Source organism: Rhyacophila brunnea, unplaced genomic scaffold (genome assembly GCF_057557595.1).
Source record: "Rhyacophila brunnea isolate RB1 unplaced genomic scaffold, BYU_Rbru_1.0 scaffold_3, whole genome shotgun sequence".
NCBI lineage: Eukaryota > Metazoa > Arthropoda > Insecta > Trichoptera > Rhyacophilidae > Rhyacophila > Rhyacophila brunnea.
Genome location: NW_028232965.1, coordinates 39,148,710 through 39,161,176, shown reverse-complemented (window position 1 = coordinate 39,161,176; position 12,467 = coordinate 39,148,710). Strand labels below are relative to the sequence as shown.

The 12,467-nt window shown below is 33.2% G+C and overlaps 3 protein-coding genes across 5 annotated transcripts; 1 reads left to right on the top strand and 2 right to left on the bottom strand.

The window, feature by feature from the left end:
* Positions 1-1,127: 1,127 nt before the first annotated feature.
* Rpn11 (regulatory particle non-ATPase 11) lies at positions 1,128-4,144 on the bottom strand. Its single transcript, XM_085953204.1, has 4 exons — positions 4,024-4,144; positions 3,594-3,774; positions 2,482-2,638; positions 1,128-1,829 (listed from the first exon to the last, which is right to left on the bottom strand). The coding sequence occupies exons 2-4, from the start codon at positions 3,769-3,771 to the stop codon at positions 1,223-1,225; spliced, it is 942 nt and encodes a 313-aa protein (XP_085809330.1). The 5' UTR covers positions 3,772-3,774; positions 4,024-4,144; the 3' UTR covers positions 1,128-1,222.
* Positions 4,145-4,162: 18 nt separating this feature from the next.
* On the top strand, positions 4,163-5,621 carry LOC147068343 (COX assembly mitochondrial protein homolog). Its single transcript, XM_085953206.1, has 2 exons — positions 4,163-4,249; positions 5,144-5,621. The coding sequence occupies exons 1-2, from the start codon at positions 4,183-4,185 to the stop codon at positions 5,458-5,460; spliced, it is 384 nt and encodes a 127-aa protein (XP_085809332.1). The 5' UTR covers positions 4,163-4,182; the 3' UTR covers positions 5,461-5,621.
* On the bottom strand, positions 5,458-12,425 carry Tsen2 (tRNA splicing endonuclease subunit 2). 3 transcript variants are annotated; one of them, XM_085953200.1, is made up of 4 exons: positions 12,336-12,425; positions 11,155-12,154; positions 7,495-7,637; positions 5,458-6,065 (listed from the first exon to the last, which is right to left on the bottom strand). In XM_085953200.1, exons 2-4 carry the CDS (start codon positions 12,146-12,148, stop codon positions 5,910-5,912), a joined length of 1,293 nt encoding a protein of 430 aa, XP_085809326.1. In that variant the 5' UTR covers positions 12,149-12,154; positions 12,336-12,425; the 3' UTR covers positions 5,458-5,909. The 3 variants fall into 3 exon arrangements, with proteins under 3 accessions (XP_085809326.1, XP_085809325.1, XP_085809327.1); XM_085953199.1 differs by having other exon boundaries at positions 5,459-6,065; positions 12,260-12,425; XM_085953201.1 differs by having other exon boundaries at positions 5,461-6,065; positions 12,025-12,154.
* Between the last annotated feature and the right edge of the window lie 42 nt (positions 12,426-12,467).

The window sequence follows — 12,467 nt, the reverse complement described above, 5'->3', positions numbered from 1 at the left end:
AAAACATGAACAAAAAAACTCATATTCGGCAAACAAAGACCTAGGTGACCTCATACAAGATGGAGACAGTGTAGGTAGTCGGATGGATTTAAAGACATTTTGCAAAACTGGAGAGAAGCGACCTTGGACAGGCTTGGATGCTGGAGGTGACTAAGACCCACGTGGTTATACCGCAAAGGAGAAGTATTTTTTTATAATTTCAAGCCGTTGAGGTTTTAAAACAGATCTATCGAACGAATTTAGAGCCTTTTTTTTGAGAAATATATATAAATATATCCATCTACACAAATCTTTTTACTTCTGTGACTTTCATATTATATTATATGAAGTAAGCACCTACTTATATTTTATTCAGGTGATAATGATTTCATTTGTAGTTTATATACAGGAATATGCTACATATAGGAGACACAACCGCTGGAGAGACTAATTAAACAGTATTTTCTTCTTATATTATGTCACCATTTAAAGTGCATTTGAATATTTTTTCCTGAATGTAATATTAATTGAGTAAATAATCTCAACCCATTGGAGACAATCGGCGCCGCTGTTGACCAAGTGATTCTGGACAATCGGTGTCAATTTGACACCGCTTGCCCTTGGTAAAAATCTTTTATTTTTTGCTTTTAGGTATTTCTTAAAACCCTACAAATTTAAAAGACGAGTTTGTATCGAAATGTTTCAATAGCTATACAAGTTTTGAAAATATATTAAAATTAATCCTGTAATAATATAAAAGTTGTAGCAGTTTAAGTAGTCTTGTTAAATTTACTGCAAAATTTAATCTGGCTGTCGGTCCATTTTTTTCTCGTTTTCTGTCTATCTACAATGGGTGAAGGGAAAAATATTCAAATACAGATAGACTACAGAATAAATATTCCTGAAATTCGGGTGTCATAGGATAAACGATGTTTCCTACTACATATGATTTCATCCAGTTTAGATACTAAAAAAAATATGACCTCCAGTAGATGTCAATATATAAAAGGCACACAGTAATCAAAACATTTTATATACTTACAAAATCAACACTTTCTGCAGATATCTTCTGTCAAATGGAATTGAAGGATACTGGATTGAGAAGTAGGTAATAGAACTAGGATATGAATTGAATGAAACCAACCACATACTTAAAATTTACTTTTAATTATATATCAGATATTAGAAAGTAGTAAACATTTACTACCCAGAATTACAAAAAAATATATTATTAGTGATATTATCAATATCCCTTAAAAGCTAAAGTATCAAGCATAGCACAGAGGCACTGAACAATATTGGTAGACATTAAAACATCTACCTTTTCTTCAAGATGTCTTTTGGGGTCTTGTTTACCAACATTTTTGATAGCCAATTGTTCAGGAGTCATCTTCTCTTCGTCTTCCAACGCTTTATTGTAATTTTTAGCAAGCTCTAACATATCAGAAACAGTCGTTTGATTAATGCAGCTGTGTTCCTTGTAATCCGCCAACGTAAGGCCATCCATCCACGACTTTTTATGTAAATTCAACAGCATTTTCTGTTCGAGTTCATTTTTTCTGTAGTTAATACTGATGGAGTAGTAATGGCGATTGAGTCCATGGATGAGCGCCTGCACCGAGGGCTTTTGCAGATGACCTAGATTAGACGTGGTCTGCCGAGGTTCCTGTCCTAAGACCATCATGTTTGGATTGATAAGACGGAATGCATCGATTACCACTTTGCCTTTGACTGATTGAATCGGGTCCACTACGACGGCGACGGCTCTTTCAGAAAGTGCTTCAAATGACTGCTGCGTATTAATATCCACTCCTGACAACCAGCATCCAAAACCAGGATGAGAGTGATACCTGAAAATTTGAATGCTTGTTCATGTACAAATAAAAAAACAAACGATTGGCAAAACACTCAACATTACGTTTGATTATGTAATGGATTGTTAAAATTTTAAAATTAAAATATATTATTAATAAATTAAAATAAACATTAAAAGTTAAAATATGAAGGAAAATAGAAAGGTAACAAATTCACTACAATAATTATACATAAAAGTCAGTCATTATTTAGATTTAAAATTTCGATTACAATAATAAATTAAAGTTCTACTAGAAATTTTAGTACACGATACAGGTACAACCAGGGATAAATAAGCATCTGTTTTGTGATCTATAAAAAAATCATTCGAAATGAAGACCACTATCTATCTACTACTTCTAGTTTGTCTGTAAATCTAACATTAATGAATTAATCTTATTTGTATGAGACCTCAACAATAAAAATTAGGAATTTATTGGATAAAAGAAATTAATAGAAGCTCTGCCGGGTAGAACACATAAATCGTCTGCAAAGAGTTGAACATTAACAAAGCCAGAGGCACGACAACATGCTGAGAGACCACGACTCTGGTGGCTTGACTGACTAGAAAAAGGCGCTTCAGAGCTAGGGACAAGATATGGTGGAAAACAATGTCGGGGGGGTTTTCAACAATAACAATATACTAACCATCCGACTACCATCTCCGGCCGACCAGTCTGCTTGAGCATATCCAACATTTTTGCCTGGAAAACGGGGTCAACAGCTTCTACAGAGACTCCTGTACCAGTCTGTGGCATGGCGAACACGTCAATCACTCGAACTGTGTAATCATCCACGAATTCACCTGAAATGCGTATCAGGTTGCTACATTACTAAATATCTAAATCAAACTAAACATCAAATACTCACTATCATTATTTCGATATGTTGGGTTGACAAAATGAAATAGCTCACAATACTTAGTAAGACTGTATGTTTATCTTGAAGTAACCAATTTCACCAACGACCACGGATATTTATAATGATACTAAAGCTATGTGGTATAACCTAATAGATATGGATAACTAATACATAATACAAATTGCATAAGATAAATACAAAAAAGATTCTGATTGCATAATACAATTTGTAATTAATACTTTTATTATATACACTCGGACTCAGTAAAATTCATTTAAATCAATAAGTTTTTCATCTCAATTTCATATTCATGTTGCCAAAGTCATTATGCATGTTTTTTTACCATGTTCGATCCTAAGATCATACCGGTCTCTACAGAGTGGAGGTTGTATCAACAGATTTTTGTTTTTATGAGACATGGATGTTACCCGCTTGCTCAACCTATTAGGTCCATACTCTGGGTCCAAACATACATTGGAAACAACGTGTGAATCTGTCAGATCTGGGATTCAAAACCGGGACCCACGACATTATAAGCCTGATAAGTAAATGCTCGACATCTATGTGTATAATTAATTTCCATCTTTACATTAATCATAAGAGTTTCAGATGAACAGTTGTAAAGGAAGAAGTCTGCAATTGAATTTCATAAGTGGGAATCTTTTACAATTAAGTAGGTACCTACAATTGTGCCTCATTTTAATAATAATATGCTCTGAACAAAAAGTATAGCTAAAAACCTAAAAACTAGACCTTACATATATCTATCGATAAAGGCATAAACATGACAATGACTGTCAGAATTCAAACAACATTTTGTATAAAGATTGATAACACACTGTCATATGTCTGCAAGTATATTCGGTGGTAATTTGCATGAATAAAGATGTGTCACTTACCTAACATCAAACCCATAACTTCCATCGGTACTCCGGCACGGCCATGTTTTAACATTTTAAGGAGAGCCAGGGAAGAAATGTAAACTTGTTCTGCAGTATCTACGACTGGAGCATCAGTAGGTGGAGGGGCCTGTGATAAACCTGGCATCCCACCACCTAACCTCAAAAGGCGATCCATGTTCTGCAAAATATCATACTACTTTAGCAAATTTAGTTAACAAAACCATCATAATAAGCAATAAGTGATATATGCACACATACTGTTGAAGAAGAATAATATTCTGTTAACGGGAAAGTATTAAAAACTGAAAAAAATATAACAAGGGATTTCGGTAACGAAACAAAATGACAAAACAAAATGACAAAACAAAATCATATTAAATGGATGCTTTAAATGTATAACATTTAATCAATCTTATATTTTACTTACGTTATAGTGAGTAAGTAACGCTGCACTGGGGTGGAATATAAAATATAATACAACAGATGAATTGAATTTGACAACTCAACAACCCGGTACAAACTATGACAACCTGAATCTCAAATAATGCAAGCTCACGAATGTTCTCGTGTCACGGAAAGTTAAATCATGATGGCTGACAAACAGGGTCGTTCTGTTCTTCGGGAAGAGTTGGGACATGGACCCCAAGGACTAGGTGAATGTTAATGGCGTAATTTTATCTCCCGCTTAATCGTATTTATTTTCACTCTTAATTATTCTCCTTTTTTGTCAATATACTGTTTGTAAAATTTGACATTTTCGATTTAAGTGTTGTCATAATTGATACACTTCCGTGGTATTAGACTGATACGAAAAAATAACTTTGAAAAATGTTTCTTGAAATTTTAGTCTATGACACAAACAAACAATACTAGAACTTATTTTTCAATTTTTATTTTGAAGACCTGCGCGTCTATTCTTTACACAAGACTGATATCCGCAGCTATCGAGGGTAGTTTTTCATATGTTTGTATCGAAGTATTTTAATTGTTACAATAAGTTAGCCATCTGAATAGTCAAAACTGTCTATCTCGCGCACCCAAGCATAGACTAATATATGTGCTGTTAAAACATAACACTTATTATAACAATTACAACTAACTTATTGTAATTGTTACAATAGGTGCTAATACTTCGATACAAAACTACCTCGATAGCAGTCTTGTGTATAGAATAGATGTGCTTGAAAGGCTGCCTTTATCATGACAATCCAAAATTAATTCATACTATAAACATGAAGTCTGTATACAAAAATACAGATATTATAAAAAAATAGTATACTAAACAATGTATAGTAAATGTTAGTTTCTGTCTAAAAACATAGTAATTATTACTAATGAAACTAGCTTTATTATTTATGTTTGCTGAATTTTGTATATTGTGATCATCTAAATTAATTTTATTTCTTAGAGTTATTGTACCTACCCAATCACTTTGGTACGTCACATTTTGTGTTAAAACATGGTATTCGAAGCACTAATATAAAAATATATATATTCCCAGTTAATATAGCTATAAATTCTCGATTTAACCTGCACATTTATTTTAGGTGACCCTGATTCTAAATATCTTCGGAAAGTTGAAGTAGAAGTAATGATACCAAAATTAATGAGAGACAAGGCTAGAACTGAGAAATGTATTCCTGAAGTAGCTGCATTCAGTAAATGCTGTAAAGACTCCTCATTGGCAATGGTTTACAAATGTAGAAATGAAAATTCAATGTTAAAAGATTGCCTAATAAAATGGTATGGGGATACAGATTTCAAAAAGCTTTGTGAAGATCAATATTTAAAAGAAAGAAGCGAATATAGACGAACAGGAATAACGAAAAAGGCTAGGAATGAGATGAATAATGCTACGTCTTGAAAATAATAACTTCGTAGTTAAGTTTATTCCAAGGTTCATATTGTGTTGTGTCAATGGTATATATAAATTTCATAATATGAAGTTGTATAATAGTGTTCTATTGACAACCTACATTTTTGTCTTACTTTAATTATATAGAACAATAAACATCAAAAGTACATACCTACAAAAACATTTTTTATTTTACAAATTTTTACTCAGCTGATGAGGAACGTGTTGTAATATTTTAGAAGAAAAATATAAAGATGGTTGGTATTGAAATGATTCATAGAAATTGTATGCTCTTCCACTCCAAAAGGAGTTTTCCAAGGAGAAAATCAAAATTGTATATTTTCCCTGACACTCACTCCCCTTCATCTTATTAGGTACAAGGTATAATAAAAATATAGTTCACTTATTTATATTATTCGATTTATTCTCTTAATCATATAGAGGCTGATGTTTTGAATTTATAGAATTTCTTCAGAATCCATTCTTTCGAGCTTCGGCAACCATCTTCTTAATAAAACTTCTTGAACAGACATTTTTCCAATGTATTCAGGACTCTTATGTAGTTCGTTTAGTGTTATATCAGCTGGAATGTATACTTGTGCAATTAACACTTCCTGAAATGAAACAATAAACAATGCCAACTATGAATATTATGTCGGAAAAAATATAGAAATCAACATAAACCATAACAGGATAGTAATCTTTTTTTAAAGGAATGTACAGATTACTCATGTAAAGACAATAATCATTGTCGAAAAAGTGTTTATTATTTTTGTCGGATCTCCATTACTCATGTAAAGACAATAATCATTGTCGAAAAAGTGTTTATTATTTTTGTCGGATCTCCACAGTCTGCCTCTACCATTATGGTTTGGTCTAGGCAGGGTTTAATTGAATTTTAAAAACTAACGAATTTCATTTGCAATTTGTATTCTGAGTTCAATGAAGTACAACTGACAAAAACTGACCGCCACCATTCGCTACTGGTAGATGTCATTAATACAACATAAAAAAATCTCTTACATTTGGATCTGAAAACATTTTCATTTCGCAGAAATTCGCATCGAAACGTCTTTACAGTGCCTGTACATGTTCGTGGATTAATTGCACCAATAGTGTGTATTTTAAACTATCACGGTAATAACTGTTTACATATAAAAGTGCTGACTCTCTCCAATCTAATTCTTCAAGCGTAAGTGAGACACGATGTTGTCATTGTATGGTGCTAGTTGACAGGTTCGTAGATAATCGGTAAACGTCAAAATATTCTGTGCGGTGTAGTTTGTATTTCATCTGCCAGGTTCGCCACTATCGTTCTACTGTGCATGTAAAATGAAAATTCAGAAGCTTCTGAACTTTTTTGATCCATGCATGCAATCTTGCAACTTGCATGATAATAGATGTTTACACATGCATTTTCTTGTTATGGCCGCGATAATAATATGTATTGTCAGCAGTAAATCCATGCACGTGTAAACGGGGTAATAGTGTGAATGACTGAAAAAAGTTGCCAGCTCAGAAAAGTGAAAAAAGGACTAAATAATTCACTGTCAAATGAGGTACATCTGTTTTAAACAAATTAACCAAATGCGTATCAGACAGTTTTCACTAAACATATTTTATATTATATTAAAATATCGACTATACTTATGTAGTAGCTGCGTGTGAATTTTTTTTTAGCCTGTTTATGTATCAAAAATATAAAATATCTGTATGCGAAAGGAAGAAGACGCCAATTGCTACTTCTCACGAGAGCCAAAAGAAAATTGGGACCTCCAATATTTCTGTGTAGATTTTAGTAATTCAGAGGCGTTTATTCGACTATTCCTTTTTTCATTTGTGCATGTGTATTATGGTCCGTTTGGCACATTTAATTCATTGTTCTATTTTTAAGACTTATCACCCTCTTCCTTTCGCTCACAGATATATACGTCACAATTGATATAATGCATGTCATCAATAGAAAATTACTGTAGGCAATTAATACTTTAATGGGACATATACTGATATTGTTATTGGAAATATGAAATTAATAAACCATACCTTAACAGCAGTTCCCGCCATTCTAATAATCCCTAAGATGGAGGTCCAATCAAATTTTGATTTAACTGGTTGGTTAGAATCTATAATTTCTGTTACCACAATGTAACTCGCATGGTAAAATGGTTGGCCCTCCTTGTACAGAACTGGAAATATATAACAATTCACAAAATAAAACTGGAAGAACATAGCAAAGATAGAGAACCATGCAAAGACCTATAATAAGAAATTAAATATTAAATAAAAATTACTTCATTATGCAATATGATACAAATCATATTAGGTATCCTAGTACCTATCACATTGCTTGCAACTCTTCAGCAGGGAAAAAACATGTAATTAGTAATGTTTTCAATGTAAAAAGAATATTTTAGACCAGTGCTCCGCAACCTTTTCTCACCCACGGCACACCAAAGGTCTTCCCAGAATTCCACGGCACACCACATGAAAAACAATTTATACACCAAAACATGTACCCCACATCCTGAAGGGGGACCCCAGGCCAGGATGTTTGGCGCCCTCCCCTACCTATCACTAAAGTGTGATACTCTAAAATAGTGTTTTTCAAATAGGTAGTGTTTGAGGTAAAATTAATGGTATTGATTGTATGTTTAGCGATTTTTTGTATGGTTATATTAATATAATTATGGTTAGTTGTCGGGTTACGAATAATTATTTGTCGAGTATTCACACAATAATAAAAAATTGTATCCTACAAGCACACGTTTTAAAATATTAATACTAGCGTAGTAAAATAGCACCGCAGGCTACTTTTTTTAACTCAAAAATGGGAGCTGCGGAAATCCGAGGATATTTTTTAATAACCGAAATCCAGAAAATAGCCAATTGAACATCGGCGAAGTACAGTTTTAGCGTCCCGTCGTTTATCAATTCAATAAATTCCTTTCGAATTTATAGGAAAAGCGCTTCTATAGAATTTTTGGCATTGGTTGCATAAGGGTTTCGTATCCAGTCGCATTGATTGTATGAAAGTAATGATGAAATTTCTTTTGCAGCAAAGTTAAATGTTTTTGAGACGGATCCAAAATTAATTGCTTGTTTACAATTGTGGCCTGGTAGGTCCTTTGGTACATTTGTAGAGATCCTTGTCTTAACTCCTTCTGCCAAAGTTCGAGATTATATTTGAATCCTTCTAATTTATCAGAGCACGTCAATATATTTTCATTCTGACCTTGCATTGTTTTATTAAGTTCATGCAGGTGCTCAAATATATTACCAGCCATGTATGCAAATTTGGCTACTGTACCGCGGCACACCTAGCATCGTCTCGCAGCACACTGGTTGCGGAGCACTGTTTTAGACTATTCTACAGTTGTACTGCGAAGTACAGTAAAACCAAAACAATGATTCGGTTTGTGGATTGTATGCGTACAAATACATGCTCATCGGCTGCCAGGTATTTAGTACGGCTACGACCTTCGAAATGACAGTGCATCTCATTTTTACTCAAAAGTACACCATGATCAAAAATACATAAAGTAATTATTTTTTTGAAATGTATTTGATGGTTTTTTTTACTTACAGATGTCGAAAATAACAAAATTAGGGCACGGCATACCGCTCTCTGGCCAATCTAAAGAACTCAATTTTAATTTGTACGAGAAGGTATTGGCACACAAAATAAAGAAGGCATTAATAATAAGATAAATGTATTAAGCTGACTTCCGGCACTGTTGAAATAATTTGCGGCGAATTCAAAAAAATGACGGGAGAGTCTGCTTTTTCTTCGCCCAAAAGGAAGTGGAAAGCGATTAATACCAAATAGCAAAAAAAAGCATTTACCTACACTGGCGAGATTGCATAAACAATTAAAAATTGATGTAAATTTTCACGCGGGAGTCTCATAGTTACGTGGGATTATAAAATCACTGGGTTTCCGGTGGAGGAAGACGGAAACAAACAAACGACTCTTGATCGAAAAAATGGATATCATCACGAAGCGTTTTTATCAATAAATGGTTATTAATCTAAAAAAATCTAGTAACGTTTTGGGACTTCCTGTACCCCGTCCGCAAGCACACCATCGACCAACCAATTCATTGTTTTGTTTTTACTGTACATAGTGAGTCGTGAGCCCTGGATGTAGGTTAAAATAACACATCTTGCAAAAATCACATATTGTTTTTAAAGGGTGTTTGACCCAGACTAAATGCCCATGCAGGTTGAGAGAATAATATGAAAGTCTATTCACTGCTGACCAGTTAATTACTAATTAATTACCACATTTAATTATCATGATAATAGTATCTAATGGCAACACGTCAGTCGCGTTGTCAGCGCTAAATGAGTTAATATAACCACCACTATAAAAAAAATCTCCACTAAAAATGTATACCACCACATGGAATCGAAAATGGGGGGACACAATATGTTAATTTACCCTTTTTAACATTCATACTAAAGACACAGTGGGGATTATCTTATTATACTTTTTGTCAACTTCTCGCTAGAGTCCATTGAATCCTTGCTCTGAAACACGTTGAGAAAATAAGTAGGTATGTTTATATTTTCATCTAGCTGTGGGATTGCTACCACTACTTCACCGCAGTATTTTTTCTTAGCTCGGCCCTTAAATAAACTAAACCTTAAATAAACTATTTTAGTTATCAAAAACATTATTTTGCATTATTACTGTACATACCTATATATATATTTATCACAAATAAAATAAGAAGTAAAGCCTACAAAAATAATTTAATTAGAGGGATGTGGTTGCATATTTTTACATAATGTCAATATCGGATTCAATGTTAGAAATGGTAATTAGCAAGAATTCTTCCAAAGTCTCTTGAAAGACATGGCCCTTGCTTATTTTTTATTATGAGTAATGACTAAAATGTTGTTTCGCATAGGCATGTTGTCACAAAAGGAATAATGGTTACCGATGCTGCTTTTAAAGATACGAATATTTTTGGGTCGCCTTATCCAAAATTCTGAAATACTTTTTTCAATAATTTTCACTTCAAGTGAAATATCTGATCTGGTGTCGATCAATTCTTCTTGAGGACATGTTTGAAGATTTAGAAAATGGCATTCTTATCCAATTGTAACTATATGCATATTGCATCATCTTTTTGGTCATTTTAATAAAAAATTTGTATAATGTGTTCTTACCTGACAAATTTAAATATACTGTGCGCCTTCTATATATATAGGCGATTACAGTATTACGCCATGTACTTTTTGCATGCTGGCAGTATTGCAACGGTTTTATTTTTATTTAGGTCAACCAACACAGATTGATAAGTATAATTAATTATAATATAGAAAAAAAAAATGTGATGGTCCCAATAACAGGGACACTTAGTTCCAGAAACGAACGCGATGACGTATATGTCTCGATATAGAAGCCACAGTCTATATATATTATATAATTGTAAAAAATATTCATAAATATTTGTAGTTCTACTGAAAAACTTTGCGGCCCCCCACTGAAGCCCTAGGACCTCCTAGGGGACTGCGACTCATGAGTTTGGGAAGTACTGCACTACGTAGTGAAAAGCTCACTATTCCACTAATTGATAAAAAAATTGGCCTCTGATTCTGCGAAAGTATTATATTATACTTACTTAAAAGTACATAGGTATTATAACTTTAAATTACTTAACAAAAAAAATATTGTTATTCCATCGATAAACTTACGAAAATCTCCTCCAAATTTGATTCCTGGCTTGACAATCCAGCCTTTGGAGCGAAAATAATGATAAACAATATATTTTGTACAAAAATCATTTTGCACTGAGCAAAACAACCTCCACGAAGCATCCAAATCGAGGGGCTTTTTATCTTCATCTAATATCTGAAGACATCCAAGTCCATATGCCAAGAAGTATGCTTCATTGAGGGTCAATAATAAACATTCATTCAACTCAGATTCATCAATATATAATTTAGGTTTTAAATCCTTAAAATAATCTTCATTCTGAGAGTCACTGTCAGGTAAAACCATTATTGAATTCTCTGGGAAAGTCAAAGTCTCCACTGATTCAGTATGCTTGTCTTGTTTATTTTCCTCATTCAGTATGCTCGCTTCATTTACTATGTTTTCATCACCTACCTCTATACAATTTATCTTGATATTAGAATCTACTGCTGCTGAATTAACCGAACTAGGAACTGGTTCTATTTGAACAATTTCTTCATCGCTAGACAGTATATTGATTATATTTGTTTTTGCAGCTGATCGTTGTTGTTCAGGGATTTTAGGTTCGGAGATTTTTTCTTCTGACTTTCCAAGCGCTGCATGTAGTTTATTAATCCTATTTTGAAGATTGTTACGAGCAAAATCTTTGCCAGTAACATCAGATTTATTCCTTTCGCGAGGAATTTTGTTTGTGAATTTTCTCCTCTGGAGAAATTGTCTTTTTCTTATAAATGGTGGTATTTTCGGATTACTCCTCATAATATATGGCCGAGATCTTGAATTTGAACCTTTTCCAAAGTTTCCCATATTAAATAGGGCGCACATTTCAGCCGTTGCATCAACTATAACTCCATACCCATTGAATATACCTGTACAAATGATGGGTACCCAATTTTCCAAAGGTATTCCTATTTCAGACTCAATAAATATTGGAAATGTTTGTTGCAACTCATAACTGCAATGTCGTTTTCGCTTCGGTTCCTTTAAATCCATGGCCAGCTGTTAAATACAAAAATGATTAACGTAAGTAGTGGAATACTAATTTAGGGACTTTATGGGATATTTTAATATTCTGCTGATTCTTTCGTTATGAATAATAATTACTATCAAGACATATTACGATCTAATATGTATAACAGTGATTGAAATACGATTGACATCAGATACTCCGGATACTCGCCTTTAAATAACAATAAATAATCAAACTTTATATTAAAGATAATTGATGTGATTTAGCCATGATTTAGCTATCTATAAAATTTTACCAGGTAACCATGGATAATAGCATAACAATTGTCTATGGTGATAACTA